This window comes from Neodiprion fabricii, chromosome 4, assembly GCF_021155785.1.
Source record: "Neodiprion fabricii isolate iyNeoFabr1 chromosome 4, iyNeoFabr1.1, whole genome shotgun sequence".
NCBI lineage: Eukaryota > Metazoa > Arthropoda > Insecta > Hymenoptera > Diprionidae > Neodiprion > Neodiprion fabricii.
Window position 1 is genome coordinate 24478232 of NC_060242.1, and position 18936 is coordinate 24497167.

General features: G+C 36.4%; 1 protein-coding gene across 8 annotated transcripts in view; it reads right to left on the reverse strand.

Annotated features, from left to right (window-relative positions):
* The window catches only part of LOC124181623 (maternal protein pumilio), a 106535-nt gene that overhangs the window by 86917 nt on the left and 682 nt on the right, over window positions 1–18936 (reverse strand). For 2 of the 8 annotated variants that reach the window (XM_046568344.1, XM_046568343.1), the window contains exons 1-4: window positions 18008–18911; window positions 17459–17680; window positions 17167–17295; window positions 14664–14819 (exon numbers count right to left, since the gene is read on the reverse strand). In XM_046568344.1, the coding sequence (XP_046424300.1) occupies window positions 14664–14819; window positions 17167–17295; window positions 17459–17680; window positions 18008–18091 (591 nt within the window). In that variant the 5' untranslated portion in view covers window positions 18092–18911. Of the gene's footprint in view, window positions 1–9428; window positions 10143–14663; window positions 14820–17166; window positions 17296–17458; window positions 17681–18007; window positions 18912–18936 lie in introns of those variants that run through there. The other 6 variants (XM_046568349.1, XM_046568350.1, XM_046568346.1 and 3 more) reach the window with 5 other exon arrangements.

Below are 18936 nucleotides of genomic sequence, written 5' to 3' on the forward strand. Positions count from 1 at the left end.
TGAACGGTCCTCTCGAGTACACCTTATACTAATGCTCATCTAACTGCCCACTTTCGAAGTCTAAACAACGCGAGGTCACCTTGCATTATTTAATTCTACTTTTTTTTACATGTCGGAATTTCATATCGTTTTATCACACCGTGAAGATCATTATTATACCCTTAATTCAACTTCTTCGTACTTTTCCGCCTACCGGGTAAGTCGATCGAAGTGGACGTCGATCGCATTATCGCCCTTCCTCAAATTCGTCAAAGCTATGATTTTTTCTAATTAGAAATACTTTTGATTTATATAATTACTTCTCTTCTTCTCTTTTTCTCTTTTTCCCCCCATTTTTCTTTATATTATAATGAAGATCTTGTCCAAAAGTAATTGCTGGATAACTAATTTTAAAAAATTCGGCAATAAATTTCAAGTAAAAGTTTCAATAATGAGCTAAGTTTTCACCTGCAATGAGTTTCAACTTGTGAAATTCGACTCGACTCTTGTCATTTTCGGATATAATTTTAAATTTTCACGCTTTAACAGCTGCGTGCGATCATCTTTTTTTGTAAACAAAGAAATAAAACAAGTTAGATCGATTACAGATATTTAGAAATATCCAGCAGTGAATATTAAACTTATTACATAAAACTCAATGTAAGTCTAATTGTAAGAACCCAAACAGCTCAGTCCTATTTGATTTACAATCTGCAAAAATGTTTATTGTAGAAGTTCCCGATCAAATTTTTTCTCATATTCTCTTCTTGTATATTCACAACATTGTTGCTCAATCTGAATTAAGAAAATAATGATAAATTCTGTACAGAAAAATGCTGCATCAACATTTGCGTGTTTCACGTGATAGAATTTTTCGCTATAATCTATATGTCATAGCCGCCAGAGTTGTTAAACGGTATAAATGAAAAACGAAAAAATCCAAGACTTGAGCAGAATAAAAACAAAAAAAGAAAACGATACAAAAAATACATGTAATAATAATCACATTGCTATTCCTCACGTAGCTCTGTACAAATATACGATAAGTAAACATTCTGTGCAAAGATTGACGCTGTCTGCTGCTATATTCATGAATTGCGCTTACATAATTAGAGTATGCATAATATGTTCAAGAGAAATGCCAACTTCCCAACAAGAAGCGATGATGATATATCGTATTAATAATAATAAAAGTGCATGCACTCGTGTTATGCAATTAAATAAGTACACACCGTGTATGTATATGTAATACATGTATGTATTAGGGTGGTTCTTATTTTGGTCATGTCTAAATTTCCTCCCGCTCACCCCCCAAAAGCAATCAACGTATACATACAGGAAAAAAATTGGCCGAAACCCAGAATCTGTCCGATAATTCCAACACGCCCCGCCAAGCATTCGAATTTTTATATGGAAAAATGCATGAATTTGAAATTTTTCCAAAGAAAACCGTTAATTACCTTAAAAATATACATTATTAAAAAAAATCCTTCAGGCTATTTTTCAGGATATTCAATGCTCTACAAAAAAGGTATCTCGTAAAATTTTCCTAAATGTAATGTATATCGCGTTGTTAGCGAAAAAATGAAGTCAGTTCTTAGCTGATATCGTGATAAGTTTTTGCATTGTGCAAATTATGACACCCCTGCTAACAATTATTTCGCGCAGTCGGGGGATCAGAGGAAATGCAAAGAACGACCCAAAGCTTGAAGTTCGTGAAAATTATGCGCAAGCATACAAAACGGAAACCCTTAGAAACCGAGAAAAGGGGAGATAAGGTCAGGGGGAGGTTTGTAGAGTGGGGAGAAAAAGAAACATAAATATTATACCAACGATTTTGCTTTATCGCTCTACCGCCTGTCTCACGTCGCAACTGCTTGGTGAATGTATACAGAGGTTCGCGTCATTATCATAGAGAAATACATTATATATGTACAGATATAACTGTTTAACGATAAACTAATGGAGGTACTTTGAACTCTTTTCAGTTTCCGATTTTTCAAAATCCTAATTACTAACGTCAACAACTAACGACGATGAGACTCGTTAACGATGTAATTGAATACAACGTATTAAACTTTATCTTATATCTATGCAATTATAACATTATCGGGTATCACGATAATTTACATAGTAGGTCATTCAAGCGAAACTTTACAGATAATTCACTGAAAACAGTGAATAGGATGAAATGCGCTCCAATGAATGAAATCAAAAAAATTTGCTCCGTTCCACCACCTTGATGGGATTAAAAATGAAGGAAAAAAAAAAACCCCCACACTTTTGTCATAAAGCATCATGTAATTTGGTATAGTACCAGAGAAACTATTGGGATTATTTGGAACTTAGATTTTTCAACGAAAGATGAACAATTCTCATTATTGCAGCAAAATAAGATCGAAGTAAATAGGTATAATTATATCCTCATACAGTTATATATACAGTTATGTATTGTATATTCAAGGATACGAAATATTGTAAAATAATACTGAACTCGATTAAATTGTAAGATATACAATTCTTGTTACGTAACGACGAAAATGATTGACTGTAAAGAAAAGGAGGAATCGTCTAATATTTCAATGCGATATTTTTTTTTTTTCTCTTTTGTAAGCGGATAACGAGCGAAGCGGCAGGCATCGTTATACGTTGATTTTAATGATCGTGAAAATTTATGGACTGCAGAGTAGTCGTGAGTATAATATACAATATACATATGTATAAACACGGTATATAAACAAGAGAAGGCGTGTATTCATTTAAATAACAAAAAAATTTATGCTAATTTTAAGCCGTTCAGAAGAAAATTATGAGATTACGTTTTCATTTTTATTTTGTGATAATTATGAGCTCTGGGTATGAAAAATATTAAAACACATTGCAGGTGAAACAAGAGGTTAAAAAAATTTCCTCGACATTTCTATTTTGAAGAAAATTCCCTGAAATATTGTTTTTTTTCTGGATAATATATTCACTGAGAGCAAAAATTCGCAAGTTATTCGTTCTTGCGGGTAGAAAATGATATTCTTTTCTTTTACATTCAGAACTGTTCTTCACATACTTGCGCATTCTTACTTCGAAACAGTAAAACCGTGATAAAAACTTCCGATGAATTGTCTCTGTTTCGTCACATGAAATATTCAATTTGTATCAAATTCCAGCGACTAATAATCAAACAAGACGATGATAAATTGAAAGATAAAAGTTAGAACACACCTAATACATATTTGTCTTGTATACCGAAAATGTTACCCAGCGCAACGATTATACCTCGTGTATAACCGAATATGTGTCGAACGGTAAACCGCGTCCAGCAGGGTCATTAACAGACAATACCAATATACGGTATTTAATTGTTTTCAATAGAATAGGTTTTCACGTCACTGATATATATTTATCAGTCTTTCAACGATAGAAACGGAGCTGCAGGCAAAGGAGAAAAACTGTTGAGTTAAAAACAATTGTGAAAAATCGTTGATAACTTTAAACTACGATCAAAGTAAAATTCCGGGATATCCTGTTCCGGGGGTCGTAAATCAGAGGAGCTACATCTGCGGAACTTCGAGGACGGCAGCTGTAGGTCGAGAGAGACCCGACAGGAAAGAAGGCCGGGAAAGAAGTAAAGGAGGGGCCCGGGCGTGGCGAAGGGTCGGTCCTGAGGCTGGAAGGTACGGGAAGATAGTGACTCACGCGAATCGATATTCGGAGACATCGTTACAGCTGGTAGTTGATTTTCACTTACGTACAGTCGGTTGGAAATTATGTGGAAAAGAAAAAAACACGACAAAGTGTAAATTACCAGTTACCTTATACACAAGCCTCGTCATGTTGAATATAATAAAAGAAAAAGCCCTTGTGATTGGGAAAGAAAAGTTGAAACGCCGGATTTCATGTGAGAAATTATACGATTGCTGCGTTTTTTTTGTTGTTTTTTTTTTTGACCGCCAATCCGTTACATGTCGGCAAATTTCGATGAACAATGAGTTAGCTTTTTTCATACATCGATACACGATACAAATGAACGTAGAACAGATTTTTTCTTCAGCTTATTGGTTGGTAGAAAAAATATCCGACACATGTACGACGGATGATAAACTAGTGATTTTTTAATAAATACATCATTGCAGTTGCCTAAGATTTAAATCAGATGACTGTTCGCGAAGAATCCAATCACGAATAAAATTAACTATCGTATGTGAAACAGAATCGGACAAGCAACGCGGATGTATTTTCGATGAAAGATGATAGAATAACAACGCGTTATTTCTCTGAAGTTGTTAACAATATTCTAGGTCTTTGCATTTTAAATCAAGCGGTTTAGAATTTTTTCATACATCACAGGGACTTTTTTTCAACTTATTGTTAACCGAGACGTTTTCAACTTTTGTTAGAACCGATTTTTCAAACTGACTGTACGGCAGTCCCATACATCCTTAGATACGTCTAGCCCATGTAACTATGTGACCTCGGGTTCTAGCTCATGTCTATGCCGTACGTAGCATCGTCGGAAGAAAACCTCACTGCAATAATTAATGATCGAAATAATTCATTGCATGGGTAAATGAATTCATTTTTCAAAAATGCACCAACTCTGCAGTGCGGTTACAACTTGTAATTCAAGTCTCATAGAAGCCAGACTTGCATGAAGAAAATGTCACGACTTAAAAAAAAAAAGAAAAAATCGGTTCGATGTTAATCGATGTGTCAGACAGAAAAAAATCATTCATTCTTGTAAATAAATCAGGAACAAATCGGACGATTTCGCTGAAAATTTTAATCAGTTGTAAGATGCGAAAGAACTACATCGATTGATGCAGAAATAATGAAAATTCGTTTATTCGTTGTTGTTCTAGTGTGAGAGTGATTATTTTAAAAAATTTCTCTACCGTTTCTTCGTTTCTTTTTTCACCGGTTTACATCACGATACGTGTAATCACTTGTGGTTTCCATTGAGAACCGCCGCAATAAAATATCATTGAAAAGGTAATTGATCTGAGAAAGCCGAAAAATAGTAAGACGTTACTTTGAAAATGAAATAAAAAGTTACACGTCGCTTTTGCCGGCTCATGGCTGAACGAAAGATCGACCGCAATAGTTTACCCGAGTTTCTTTTGCGCTCGTCGCAAAATGCATCGATAGAGAGAGATGCAAGCCGACGCTCGAGTGAATATTTTATGATAGACGATATAAAAACCTGAAAAAAAGAAAAAAGAAAAAGAAAAAACATGTCTGGGAGAAAAAGAGACCGGCACGCGATCACTTCCAGATCAAAAAGGAGAAAATCCACAGTCTACGAACACTAGGGTTCAATGTCAATAGACTTTTAAGAATCGCGGGCAATACGGTCGGTCTAATAACAGTGAGAAAAACGTTACGAGGTCTACGCGATCTTGACAACCAGCTGCGGTCGTAGGCTACGTAGAACTTGGCCGAGTGCCACGTGAAACACTTCCGTTTTTAGCTTATCAAAGTCGAGAACGTTTGCGCAGATGAATAAGAATCCGGTTAGTAAAAGTGGTACAGAATTTCGATGGATAGATAGTAAAATAAGAAAGCATACGGATGCAATGCGAATTATTGATGATAATGAAGTTAGTAACGTTACTGTGACGATGCATGTTCGGGAAAAATCGTTACTTCGCACCTTTGCTAATGTCTGAAGCTTAGTAAACCATGACAAATAAACTAAATAAAAAAGCCAACTGCTTGAAATTCATTCTAAAATTACACATTAATGTTTTTTTCACAGGTGTTTCGTTACGTGAACGTTACTAACTTCAGTCTCATAATTATTGTGGATAAGATTTTGTTCGCAAATGTAGGATTCGGCGAAATCTGATTTTTGATTTCTCATGTATATTAACAGATTATTATTTCAACGAAATTGTTAATATCTTTGGATCTCAATATAGTTCGTCGGTCATCGGCTTGACAGCTGTATAGAAACGGAGAAAACAATTCTGTCGTCGTCAAATTTGAATTCAACCGGTTGGACTGACTTCAATTTGCATAATCAATGTCTTTAGATCTACAGAAAAGGATTTTTTCGCTACGAGTATTACAGGCAAGAAACTAAAAACTTCCGCATAAAAGCATTGTTGAAAATTTTCTCTTTGCATATCATACAGATTTATTCTCTAAACAGTTAAATAGCCCTAATGTTAATTGCCCTAAGAATACTGAACAATTTCGGTAGAAAACGAGCAGTGACCAAGATAAATCCAAAACACCAGAACTGAATAATTTGGAACTTTTTAATTCTAAGGCCTTTGTGGAAATTGTTAATATCTCAGTTAACGTTAGTCAGATATTATTTCATCGGTGTAAATAACATTACCAGAAATTCTCCAGACTAGTTTTTTGTTTTCTCCAATATTTTGATCGAGATTGTATGGCCCATCAATCCTTAAACTTTGAGTCAAGGGGGGGAATTGTAAAATGTGGTAAAATTCACTCAACATATTTTGGCGTCAGTAACTATTCGTCAATATCGACAAACCGATAATATATCTGATTGTGAATGTCTGTACCAACCATATTGGCTCATGAAAATGAAGATTTAGGATTAAAATAATAAAACTCGACCGATCTGGATTTGAAGAGACAAGAAAGTCTCTCGACTATGGAAAGATAGAACGGACTTAGTGTATCCGGTTTGTGGACAAATATACAAGGTCATGATCGTCGGTCGGGTTTTACACTTTTCATTGATGTTTGTTTTTCAATCGTTTGGCTACGCGGTCCGAGGGGATGAACGAGACAATTCGTGGAAAAAATGCCCTGTCTTCCTACCACCATCGTCAATCTCTATCGGTAGCGAAACGAGGCCACGTTTAATGACCACCCAAACACTGCGCGTCGTAATCATTGCAATATTTCATTCTTGTTACGGCAGGAAATGTTTTACGCACCGTCCTCCGATCCTCGGTCAGTAAAAGTGACTCTTACTATTCGGAAGGACACGGATAGCGGTTTGCAGGGTTGCCAACCGTCGCGACATGCTTGCGAAATCTCGAGTCAAACTTGTTGCACGCACAGCACGAGACCATGTCTTGTTTCCTCGAATAAGGTGCTTCACCTTCGATCCAGTAAGAACTAAAAAATTATTGTTTTCGCAAACTACGACAATTTCTGGGAAGATGGAAAAATTCAAAGTTATTGAATTGTAGACAAAAATCTAGATGTCGACGCTTAATTTCGAATCGTTGCTAAATTGTTCAAAATCTAGTAGCTTTGATAGATTTCACTCGTTTAAGTCAAAGACTTGCATTTTCTACATACAAGTGATTGAAACAGATTTCTTTCTACCATTTGTTGATCATAGTCGATATCTGTTAAATGTTGTAAAATTAAATATGTTTAACGATGGCAACGTGATGATAAAAAAATGTTTCGGTAAATTTGCAGAAAATATTCTTTCAAATATACTTAAGGATTATAGAGTGAAATCGAATTTATTAATTTGAAATGAAACATTCATACTTATGGTTTAGTTTATAAATCCCGTATTTTCTATTTCGTTATTGTGAAACATATCGTCCATCTTATAGTAATTTAATAAATACTCAATGTGGAAATATCTCGTATCAACATTAATAAAAAGTACCAATTTTAATGTCAACACTCTCCTTATAAAGGGAAAGCTTCCTTGAGATTGATTCAAACTTCAAAAAAGAAGTGAGAACAAGATTCACATGTCAACAACTTTGAGGGATCTTATAATTGTGCAATTTGGAAGAATTGTGCAAAAATTAGCTCTTTCCAAGCTCCCCAATCGTTCATAAAAACCATCGATTGTCATAAATGGCGAATTTACGCTTCACGAAGAAAATATATGCCAAAGTTACGAGAAAAACTACGTAGAATAATTTTTGTAAAATACAGTTGAAAGCAAAACAAATCTTAATTGCTGAAAATCGGTTAATCAATACGCTTTAAAATATTATAAAAATTGTCTGAACCAGGCAAGGCCGTCAAAGCTTATTGCAGTAGCTAGGTTCTTCTACTTCGAATAAACTGGCACATTTTTTCATCTTCTCTCAGTTAATCGAGGATAATTATTTAATTAAGTTCAACTCGTTCAACTTAAATTGTTACCTCTTGAATTTTCAACCCATAGATCCGCGATACCGGTCGAAATAAGAGGAACCGTTTCAGCGCGGAATGATTTGCAAAAATGAAAAATGTGAAAAACCAAAAATCATCCCACGAATCTATATTCGTGTGAACGCGACTCGAATGTAAACAACGAACTCTCGCCCCCGCATCGCATCTGCGTGTAGTATGCCCGGCTCTGTGCGACTAGCGACTGTAGATACCTAATTGTGAATCAAAGCTTCGTTCCCTGTTGGAACGTGCAAAAGGGAGGAGGAGTCCATTTGTAAACACGTACGACTATCGTACAGCTAGAATTGTACGTCGATTGTGTGCTACGGATACGAGATTTACTTCGGTGTTAATATATCTCTGTAATTAATTCATTGTTATCATGATTTTTTTTCTCGAAGCACGTGCTACGAATTTCGATGTTTGACGACGACCTCCCCCCCTTGCCACCCCCGTGACAAATACACAGCACACGATGCGACGACGAGACGCGAGAAGAGTAAGAGAAAATCAATGCACGTTCGGCGAGTACTCATTTAGTAAGCCTTATACCTATACGGTTATACAATGATAATGATAATGATAATAACAATGGCAATAAATTTATCCCAGGAGCAAACGTGCGGGAATAATACGTGTCGTTGCGTATTGTCAATTGATACCCCTACGCCAATATCAGGTATACCCACATACACTATATACATATGCTCTGTGCATAAACGTATCGTCGGACGCGCAATAGAAAGTCTATAATAGAATCTCGATGTGATATACATGTTGCACGTTAGGTAGAAAGACCAGATCAGCGTAACAAAACGATAATCGGTTTACGAATCCAACACGTGTCAATTGCTATAGCGAAGAGAATTATATCGAAATCCAGTCTTCGTGGCTTGTTTGATGTGTATTGTAATTTGTGTTTTTCGTGAATCGATAGGCAAAGCCCGCGCGTTCCGGGTGTAAATAAGCGGGTATATGTATATCTCAATGAGGAGCCGGTTGTGACATCGACCGGTGGCAAACTGGGAAGAAGGTTGTTCGAATTGACGGTTTCGAGGATTTCGTGAAGCGAAACGAACATGACCCACACCGACTGCGATGACAGAGATGATTCATTGACGCTTCGCTACGAAGGAACTAGGCAAACTCGAACGGCTCGAAAAGCGACTCTCGTCTCGTCAGCCGCGCAGTCGGCAAACGGCGCGGCGCACGATTCGTTCGATCGATGGTGTATAATTTGGGGGGATGTGTGTTTTTTTTGTCGGTAAAAAAATAAAAGTATGATTTGAGGAGAAAAAAACAAACAAAAAAGGGAAACGATTCATCGGCGTTTGGATAGGTACCATGTCGGCGGCGCCGAGGTCTTTCATGTCGCAGTAGAGAAAAAGGTCCCCCGGTGGCTTCATCCAGTCGCCTGTGCTGTTCGCGCCCTGCAGGCCGTAACCGACACCGAAACTCTCCACCGTTTTTCTATGTTATACGTTCGCGAAGCGACGGCGAGACTCCTCGTCGCTGCTGTTGTTTATTCGCTGACCAACGCGAAGCGCGATTCGTTTGTTTATCCGAATCGTTCTTTTGGTAAAAGAAGCAAAAATTCTATTCTGTCTCTTCTCCTCTCTCCTCCTCCTCTTACTTTCCTGTATCGCTATACAGGCGGCGAGGAACACGAGGCTGGCTAGGTTGCGTCAACTCGATCACCAGCAGCAGCAACGACGCGGCGTCGAGCCGTCAGCGTATTTTTTCTTTCCCTGCCTCTCTCGCTCCGGCGTTCGCCTGCCGTGTATCTCTCTCTCCCTTCCCGAAGCGTCTGTCAAACACACAACTTACTGAGGGCAACACACGCAGAGCGGCACAACCGACCACGGGCAGCACAAAACTTTAATTTTAAACACTTTTTACACTAATATACAGCCAACTTTTTACACGATCACTCGCGGTCACCTTATATCTCGCTGTTCACAACAGTTTCAACATCGCGAGCGGTTACATATCGCGCTAAAACCCTTTAGCGTCAATCCTCGAATTCACCTTGCCGGCCTGCCCCGCTCGAGACTCTCGAGACTCGGAGACTGCTTTGCGAAACAAAGAACGACGCTCCGCAGCAGCGACGCCAACCGGCGCTTCCGTCAACCAAAAACCCAATCCACCACGCTAGTGTTAATATTTCACACACAGCTCCGGCTTTTTCTCGCACCTTCGTTTGGCTCTTGCCTACCTCATCTGCTCATTTATGTCGGTATATATTATACACACAACAATATTCGTATCGTCGGAACCCGATACGATTTTGCTTTTTAAATCAATTCATTAAATTCACAATTCACCTATAATCGTCCAATACTTTAAATTCCAATTCGAACGATCATTCGTGTTAAAATTTTATCGGCATAACGAATGTGCGTGTACATGTTGAACCGCAGCCACGTTCACACCGGGTGATTTTCCGTGAATGAGAATAACTCGTATAATACAAACTTAGAATTCTACCTACAATATAGTACGTTATTATTATCATTATTATTATTATTATTATTATTATTATTATTATTATTATATACGGACGATTTTTAAATTTTCTTAAATAATAAGTATATTTTCAGTCGATATTAATATTCTTTATTCAAGTCGTTCGTTAGCTTTCTTATAGGCATGGCGAATGAGCGTGTGTTACAAACCGCGGTTATATTCGCGCACAGGTTGGATTTTTCACGATGTGAGAGAACTACTTTTCGGATACTTTCGCATCTTTTCTAAAATTTATTCTTATTATTTGTAATAAGTCTATGTCAGGCCATTGTTAATACCCTAAAATCAATTGGTTCGTTAACGTGTGATCGGCATATCGAATGTTTACGTACACAAAAACTTTACGTTTTTATCGCATCGCAAGCATCATAACAACTTAACAATAAGATTAAAATATACCATTTAGTTTTGTAGTACCGTTTCTGAACCCATACCATACCAACCATATTCATCACACAATCGAGCAAATTTTTTTCAATGATAATAGATATTTTTATCCCTCATCAACACTTCACTCTTGCCTACCAACTTTCTAAATTCAAATTCAAACAATCAGTAGTTAATGTTTCGATATTATACATAGTCATATTTTTTACCGACCGAGTTATATGTCACTTACGTAATCTGTCTATTATCAAAACCTATGCATGATAACTGGTCGAAATTATAGCTAGTGCAATTTTACATGCAATATTTACGCAATAATAATGGCAAAAAATGTATTTCTGTAATTGAATTATCAGTAATTACAGGAATTACTTTTCGGCAGCTATTCTAGCATGAACCAGCAAATGTTTTATATATTTTTGTCAAGAATTGTATGTAGAATTACGCTGCTGTGGTATTCTCATATCAATGATGCGGTATAGACTCTGATAATAAACAAAACAAGTGACATTTTATTCGTTCCGTAAAGGACTACCGTATCTCCTTTGGGAACGCATTTCCGAATGGAAATGTTTCCAAATACCGTAACGATGTTTGCAGCACGTGGAAAGTAGAAATGACTGTTTTTGGTTTTTACTGATGAGGTCGTCGCTTCATCGCATAATTTTTAGGATAAGACTTCGTCGTTTTCGTAGCATTACTACGGTGATAATTAAATTTAAAGTAAAATGTGTGCAGTTTCGAGCATAAGCGGTACGCGTATCTGGTAATAAGTGTGAGGGGATAAAATAAAAGTATAAATCCGATTTTCAGACGGAATTTTGCACTCCCGTAGAGTGAAGGTCACTGCCTCGAGCTCGATTTTAGCTTGCCAAATGGTTAAATTATGGCCTTGACATCGATTGGCAGGAACCCCAAAACGGCACGTATCCTTGCAAACGCCCATGAGTAATTCTTTTTCTTTTCTTCAATGGCTTTCGCCTTCTTACGTTCCGAAATCATCACAGACGGCATCGTTTATCGAAAACCCGCCCTTAGGCCGCGTTTACATTTCGCTTACCGCGCTAAGCGGCACCACGCCGGCTAAAATGGACGGAAAACAATCACGTATATATAACAGACGGTTTATCGCATTTTCAGAAGTTCCTAATATTACTGTATTCAATTAAAGAAAGTCAAGTGGGACTATTTGAAACAATTTTTTCAACTGTATGAATAGAGTAAATGGCGATGACATTTGTTAGAAAATACAATCCAAAGTTTATAGTGATCAATTTTCTGACCATGACATTCTGTAAGCGGTGCAAAAAAGTGAAAAATCAAAGCTTCAGCTCCATAAAGTTTAGTTCTAGCAATTGCAGGTTGAATGATACCTCACTTAGTTCGTAAAACCATTCTCTCGGAATTAGTTTCGTGATGTAGAGTTTTAATGTTTACATACAGGTTGCAAAAAAAAAGCGAAATTTACTATTTAAAACCTGTATTGACTCGAGTCTTCATTCATTGTCAATTGACTCAGAAACTCGATGAAAAATTTATTGAAGACTATGTATTTATTTAAAATGAAGTTCCGATTAATAAATTGAACTATAATTTACGACAGTTGATCAAATAACATGCAGTCGATAACCGGGCTTTGTAAAATTAAGGCTTGCGACTTCAATATTTTCAATACCTTAGAAGATACAGTTGTATTAAAATTAAACCACATTTTCTGTAACAATACGTATACTTCATTTTTTTTTGTTTTTCTTATTTCACCCTTCGACTATATAAACTATCCTGCGAGAAAAGTAAAAAATTATGCAGCTTTGACCAATTCTTGAAAAACATGACCAATCGAAAATTTCCTAACATGAGAATTGTTAGTAACTGTCTACTTGCTGTTGAAACGAACAAATTCTTGCAAACGCGTAAGTACATACGCAGGTATGTGAAACACGACAGCCCGCGTTTCCTCAAGCATCGCGAAATGAATAATTGCTCACGGTTGTACGTGCAGCGCCTGATGCGCGTTATTATACAACGTCATGTTCATGCGAAAATAGAGCGAGAGAGGTAGAGATAGAGAGATTAGTGAATTACAATAAGAAAAAATAATAGCGAGAACAACAGTAAAAACATAAAAAAAAAAGAACATTGTGGTTCATCCAGAAGAGACAGATTCGTGGGCGATTTATAAGATGTGGGCTTTTCGAGCGTGGGTATTCTTGCACACGCAATATACGTAATACACGTACGCGCGAACGCAATTTAATTCGTTTTATTATCATATAGGGAATGATTTGTTCAAAGAAATAAGGCAATAGAGATGAAAAAATGAATAAATTTTTATCGGCCGCATTGTCGTGGACAAAATTATCCTCACATGTTAAATGTATATTAATTATGATCGACGTACGCAAAACTCGGTAATTGCTATAGGGGACTCATTGAATGAGACTTATGAATGGTAGCTGTAAACACATCTAGAGTCAGAGAATAAACAGAACGTAAAATAAAAACTTTCATACTACTTTTTGCACAGTTATATTCTGCGAGTGTTTGAAGAGTGTAATTACTCAATGTAAGAAGCACTGTTTACATCGAGGGTATCTAGTAAGTTTGCAAAATTTAAGTATATTTTCTTTGGGCAGGTTGATTTCCTGAATTTTAGATGATCCCAGACTCGCTAAATAGAGATTTTTCTTTAAAATGCATACACGTTAACTTTAGTTTGCAAACTTGAACCTCATTTATAGAATCGCGCGCGTAGACGAGAAGAAATAACGTAATTCGTGGGTTGGAAAACGTTTCTGATGTAAAAACACACACGCGCACGTGGGCAGTTATACAACAATGCCAAATGTTGATGTAAACGTTCAGTTATTTTAAGGTTTGTACGGAATGCGTATTTCTTGGTAGCGAGCTAATTCCACCCAAAATATTCTGGGGTTGATAAAAGAAAACAAGAATTATTAAGAATAGAAAAATTCAAATATACCACAAACATGAACATGCAATTTATACTGCGATCGTTTTTGTTGTCTGTTAAAGCAGTGAATGTGGTTGTAATGGAACTTTAGCGTTCGCTGCTACAAGATTTTAGTAATTACACACATATAAGGAAAAGTGAACGACTATTTATAAAACTTACGCAACTTACAAGAGTTGCTCAGTAATAGTAATAGTCGTAAACAGTAATTATAAAAGAGAATGTGTAAATAGAAAACATTTACGATGTACAAAAATATAACATCTACCGTCAAAAACTTTATTGAGTTTAATTTTTGCCCAAGATTAAATTTAAAAAAACTTTTCCAAGACTTTCTCCAAGTATTATTTACTCCTTTCAATAACTCCAAGAATAGAGGAATAGCAATTTATATCGTGTATTATTATCTCGTCATTGTTAAGCCAATCTTTTAGCTGGATTTACTGAAATTTGTGGAAAATATCGACACTCTTCCCACTGTATTATCCACCTTAATAATTTAATCCTAATCGAAAGGTAAGTGGAATCATATTCATTTATATCTAGTAACAGGTTAGAATCATCTAGAGTGTCATTAGTTGTTCTGAATATTTGGTCTATCATTGCCAAGTATTAATTCAGAAGTATAAACAAATATGTTCATTGCAGGTTCAACGGCCTGAAATACGATATTTAAAGTGACAAAACTTACCTGGCCATTTCTGAATTGCTGTTGCTGTTGCTGTTGTTGTTGTTGTTGCTGCTGTTGCTGTTGTTGCTGCTGCTGGTGATGATACAGAGCAACCTGATGCTGCGGCGCCATCTGATTGTTCAGATATACCAAATGCTCCGCTCCTGGACCACCACTCTGAAAAAATACCAAACCAAATCATGAAAATTGAGTTTACTTGGTGGAAATCAACACTTAGTCTTAGGAAAGTGAAAAAGTCACTTCCTTTATGTTAGGAATAACTAAAACTCAGTTTAGGAACGAGATTCATCGGACACTCATTATTGTGAATGGAATTCAATAGATTTCTAATTGGTAAACTTTCATCAACAAGATCGTGAAATGAAATCTGCAAAGTGATTTTCTTTTTGACAGCCTTCATTTCATATCGTGCAAGAATCTTTGCAAATCTTAACTCTTTAAGAATGTATTTGCATTGAAATTATCGAGGCTGACAATTGCTCAGAAGTAGCATAAGTAGTCACAGTTTAAGTGTTATTGCCAAGTAACTTTTTTTCAATTCAACATAATGAGAAGATAATGATAATGCATACACAGCCTACGAGAAGTTACATTTTGAAAGAACTGGTGCATATCAAACGAATGTTGTCAATAATACAGTGTCTTAAGTTTTTAAGTATCTACAGTTTTGATCGATGAAGCTGGTCTGAAAAGTCAAGTTGTCCCTAATACTAAATTTACTAAGAGGAGATTTACTACAAAGGAGATTTAATCCGTACACTAAACAATCACTCCTATCTTTCCTGACTGAATTCAATTACGAGAGGCATCAAATCTGAATTTAATTTGAAAACAGTGGCAAACCAACATATTAAATTGCATTACAAAGTTTTTCTGCATTTCACTTACACGGAACATCAGTTCATCATCAGAACATTAAACATGCCGACTCATGATTGTTATTATCTATGTTGAAATACATTTATTCGACACGTGCCTAAAGTTTTGATTGATTACACTTCATCAAAAAGAGTTGAGGAATAAACAATTAGATCGATGCAGAATTTTGTGCTAATTTAACTATTTCATACACGGATACCAGGATTTTATTCATTCATCAAAAATTTATTAGCAAAATAGTATTCGCGCTAAATTGAATTTTCGATCAAGTCGATTGGAACTTCAAGCACATGATTCGATACAGGTATAAGTTAGAAACAAGCTGGCAAAATAATAAGAAATGTATCTAAATAAAACGTACTTGAGGCTTTGATACACTAATGAGAAAATAAATTGTGAGTGTGCAAGGGGTTTGAGGAACAGAAAAGAATATAGTTCAGTAAAAAGAAAGAGATAGTATTCAACAATTACTGTTTTCTGCTATTCTAATTGCTAATGATATCGCTATTTATTCAATACTATGATCTTCAACTAGAGCGTTGATTAAACACGGCAAAAGGTTTTTTGCAGGAAATATAGGCCAAAAGAATTTTTCAAGTACATATAAATTTAAAACGAGGTCCATTCTGGAAATCGTACTTCGTCTAAAAGGTAAACGTATTCCCGAAAAATGAATACTCATTAATTATATTTTGGAATATTTGTTAGTCGAGTAGCAAACTGCTAACCAATGGAAACTTTGCTGTGCAGAAAAAAGAATTGACTTGTTCAGAGGTTTATTTAGAAACTACTTATTAAATATTATTTACGTCTACAGAGTACATGTTGTCGACATTTTGGGAGTTACATCAAGTGTGCCTTCGAATTGATTCAGCACTAACTAACTTATACAGGCGACATTACGAATATGCGTAAATCGATGTTGAATTCTGTTTTATGGTAAAACATACTGTTTTGCACTATTACAGAACTCTCTTTAACGTGCTTGAGGACAAAAGGGAGAAACATGTTATTAAAATACACGCAAAATTGACAAGCCATTAAAAATGTTCAAAATATTGAAATATAATTTGTGCAACAAAGTACTGGGTCTTAATTTAACATCGAAAATAAAAAATATAGCATGTAGTCTTCAAATCAAAAAGTTACTTGCACAGCAAAAGATAAATCAAAAACTTGAATTTTAAAAGATAATTCAAGAAGCAGTTGGGTATGAAACCAAAAGTTCAGATTCAAAGTAGTTACTTGTTTTTCGGTAATGAATTTTGTTTCATACGTAGATACGTAAAAGGCTTTGCTAGGAATCTATGTCTGTGGCTGTTCAAGTAAAAACGTCTGACGTACGTTTTGAAACTTTCTGTACTTTTTAATCAAGTTTTTCAAGGCATGTTTATGATGTGGTTTAAATCATGGAATCTTCAATATTATACTGTCTGTCAAAGGGCAGTCTCATTCTTCCTGGTTTCATACGTTTCAACCCAATAAAAATTCAAACTGTAATTATAAATAGCTGAAAAACATAATGAATCGTGACGAATGCTACTGTTACTGTTGGCGATAAAAATAGAATTGCACGATGGTATTAATAATATTATATCATGTATATACTGTAAACAATGTTAACCTTCAGTTGCATGGTGTGCAACTCGTAGGGTAGATGAACATTGTTCATGGTTTGCAAGCCAAGCTGCTGAGGTTGGCTTTGTTGAGGTATGCCTAGTTTAGTCATTGGATACTTCCACTTGTCATGGTTCTGAAAAAATTTCAAAAATGTAATCTGAACATTATAGAAATAGTTCATTCACATCTCGATCATATTTTTTTCTTCAATTGAATAATAAAATCACATCAACAAAAATTGCAAATTATTCATTTTATTGTGAACAATTTTTAGAGACTTTTGTTTCATTTCTCACATTATCGATAATGGCATCGTCGGCAAGGGCCCAGGCCCTGGCTGGCTGCTTAGTTTGATAGCTCGAAGTCTGAGGAATGAAGTCCTGTTCTGTTGGTCTCTGGAAAACGTAACCAACGGTCGCATCATCTTGAGTTCTGCCGATACCCATTTGGGCGATTTGTCCAGATTGTATACGAACCCCATCGCCACCTGCCATAATTTGAGCGCATTGTTCTGCCTCCTGGACAATAAAAACGAAAAAATAAATGGCCAGTATAAAAACGAAATAGATATTAAAAATAATGCCATCTTAGGAATATTTTCTGTAATATCATATCGATACTGTTGAAGCGTACAAAATATTATTTACAACTATATAAACAGACGCGAAAGAAGAAAAATGAAAAATTTACCGGGTTATTGACATTCAGGAATTACGATTTAAGAAGAGTTGGACGGAGAAAAAGAAGGAGCGATGGGAAAAGGTAGCGAAACGGCGACGCACAAGTGTTTGGAAAATTATGGGGATCTTAATTAATAATTATTTATAATGTGTGTGTGTACGAACGGTGGGTATGTGGCCGTTGGCAGAGGGGTGATGCAGCTGCATGGGGGGTGCCGGTTCGCCCCCGCCTCCGGGTAGCCACTTCATAGTCTTGTCAAACACTTTACACGTTGAATAATCACACTTATCAACACCGAAATAGAGTATAGATGGGCCGCGATAACGATGACTTAATTTAAAAGCATTATTTTCGCGGCTGGCATGACATTTCTAAGCACGGAGGGGTACAGCGGCAGCAGGCAACCAACCAGCAATGGCAGCCCGGACGAATTTTTGACAACACGAAAACACAAAGAGATTTTTGAGAGTTTGACTCTTACAAACTATATTCACTATTTATAGCATCCCTCGAGGTCTTCAGGGTAGAACAAACACGGTTGTGGATTATTATCTGGGTATAATTATCGCGGGATCGGATAAAACAGTTCCGGGATTCGTTGGATAGACGCTATACGCGGAAATCCGCAACTCACAAGCAAGATTTTCCACGGTTTCTTTTATCGATTCACCCTGACTTTATCGTAAAACTAAAACTAGATACACTATTCACAAGTATTTACAATAACGCCGAAGGTTTCGGCACGCGTGATACGGCATTCGCGTGCGAGGATGCACGGCGATTTTAGCCAGATCTTCTGTCGGTCTCTTCTCGGCTAGAAACGGCGGCTGCCAACTGCCGACATTTTTGTTTTTTACCACTGCGCACGCGCAGCCATGTCGCAATGCACTTCGGGGTCCAATCCAAATACTGCGCGCGAATCGACACAGACTCTTTGCTCGATCAAATTGATGTTTGAATTTTTTTCGAAACAAACCATTAGGTAACGAGACGAAATATTATTCATCATTACGCTCTGTTGAAATCTTGGATATTTCTTACTTACCAGGCTTCGTGCGAAAGCCTGCACGGTATGCTACATTCGAGTACAAAA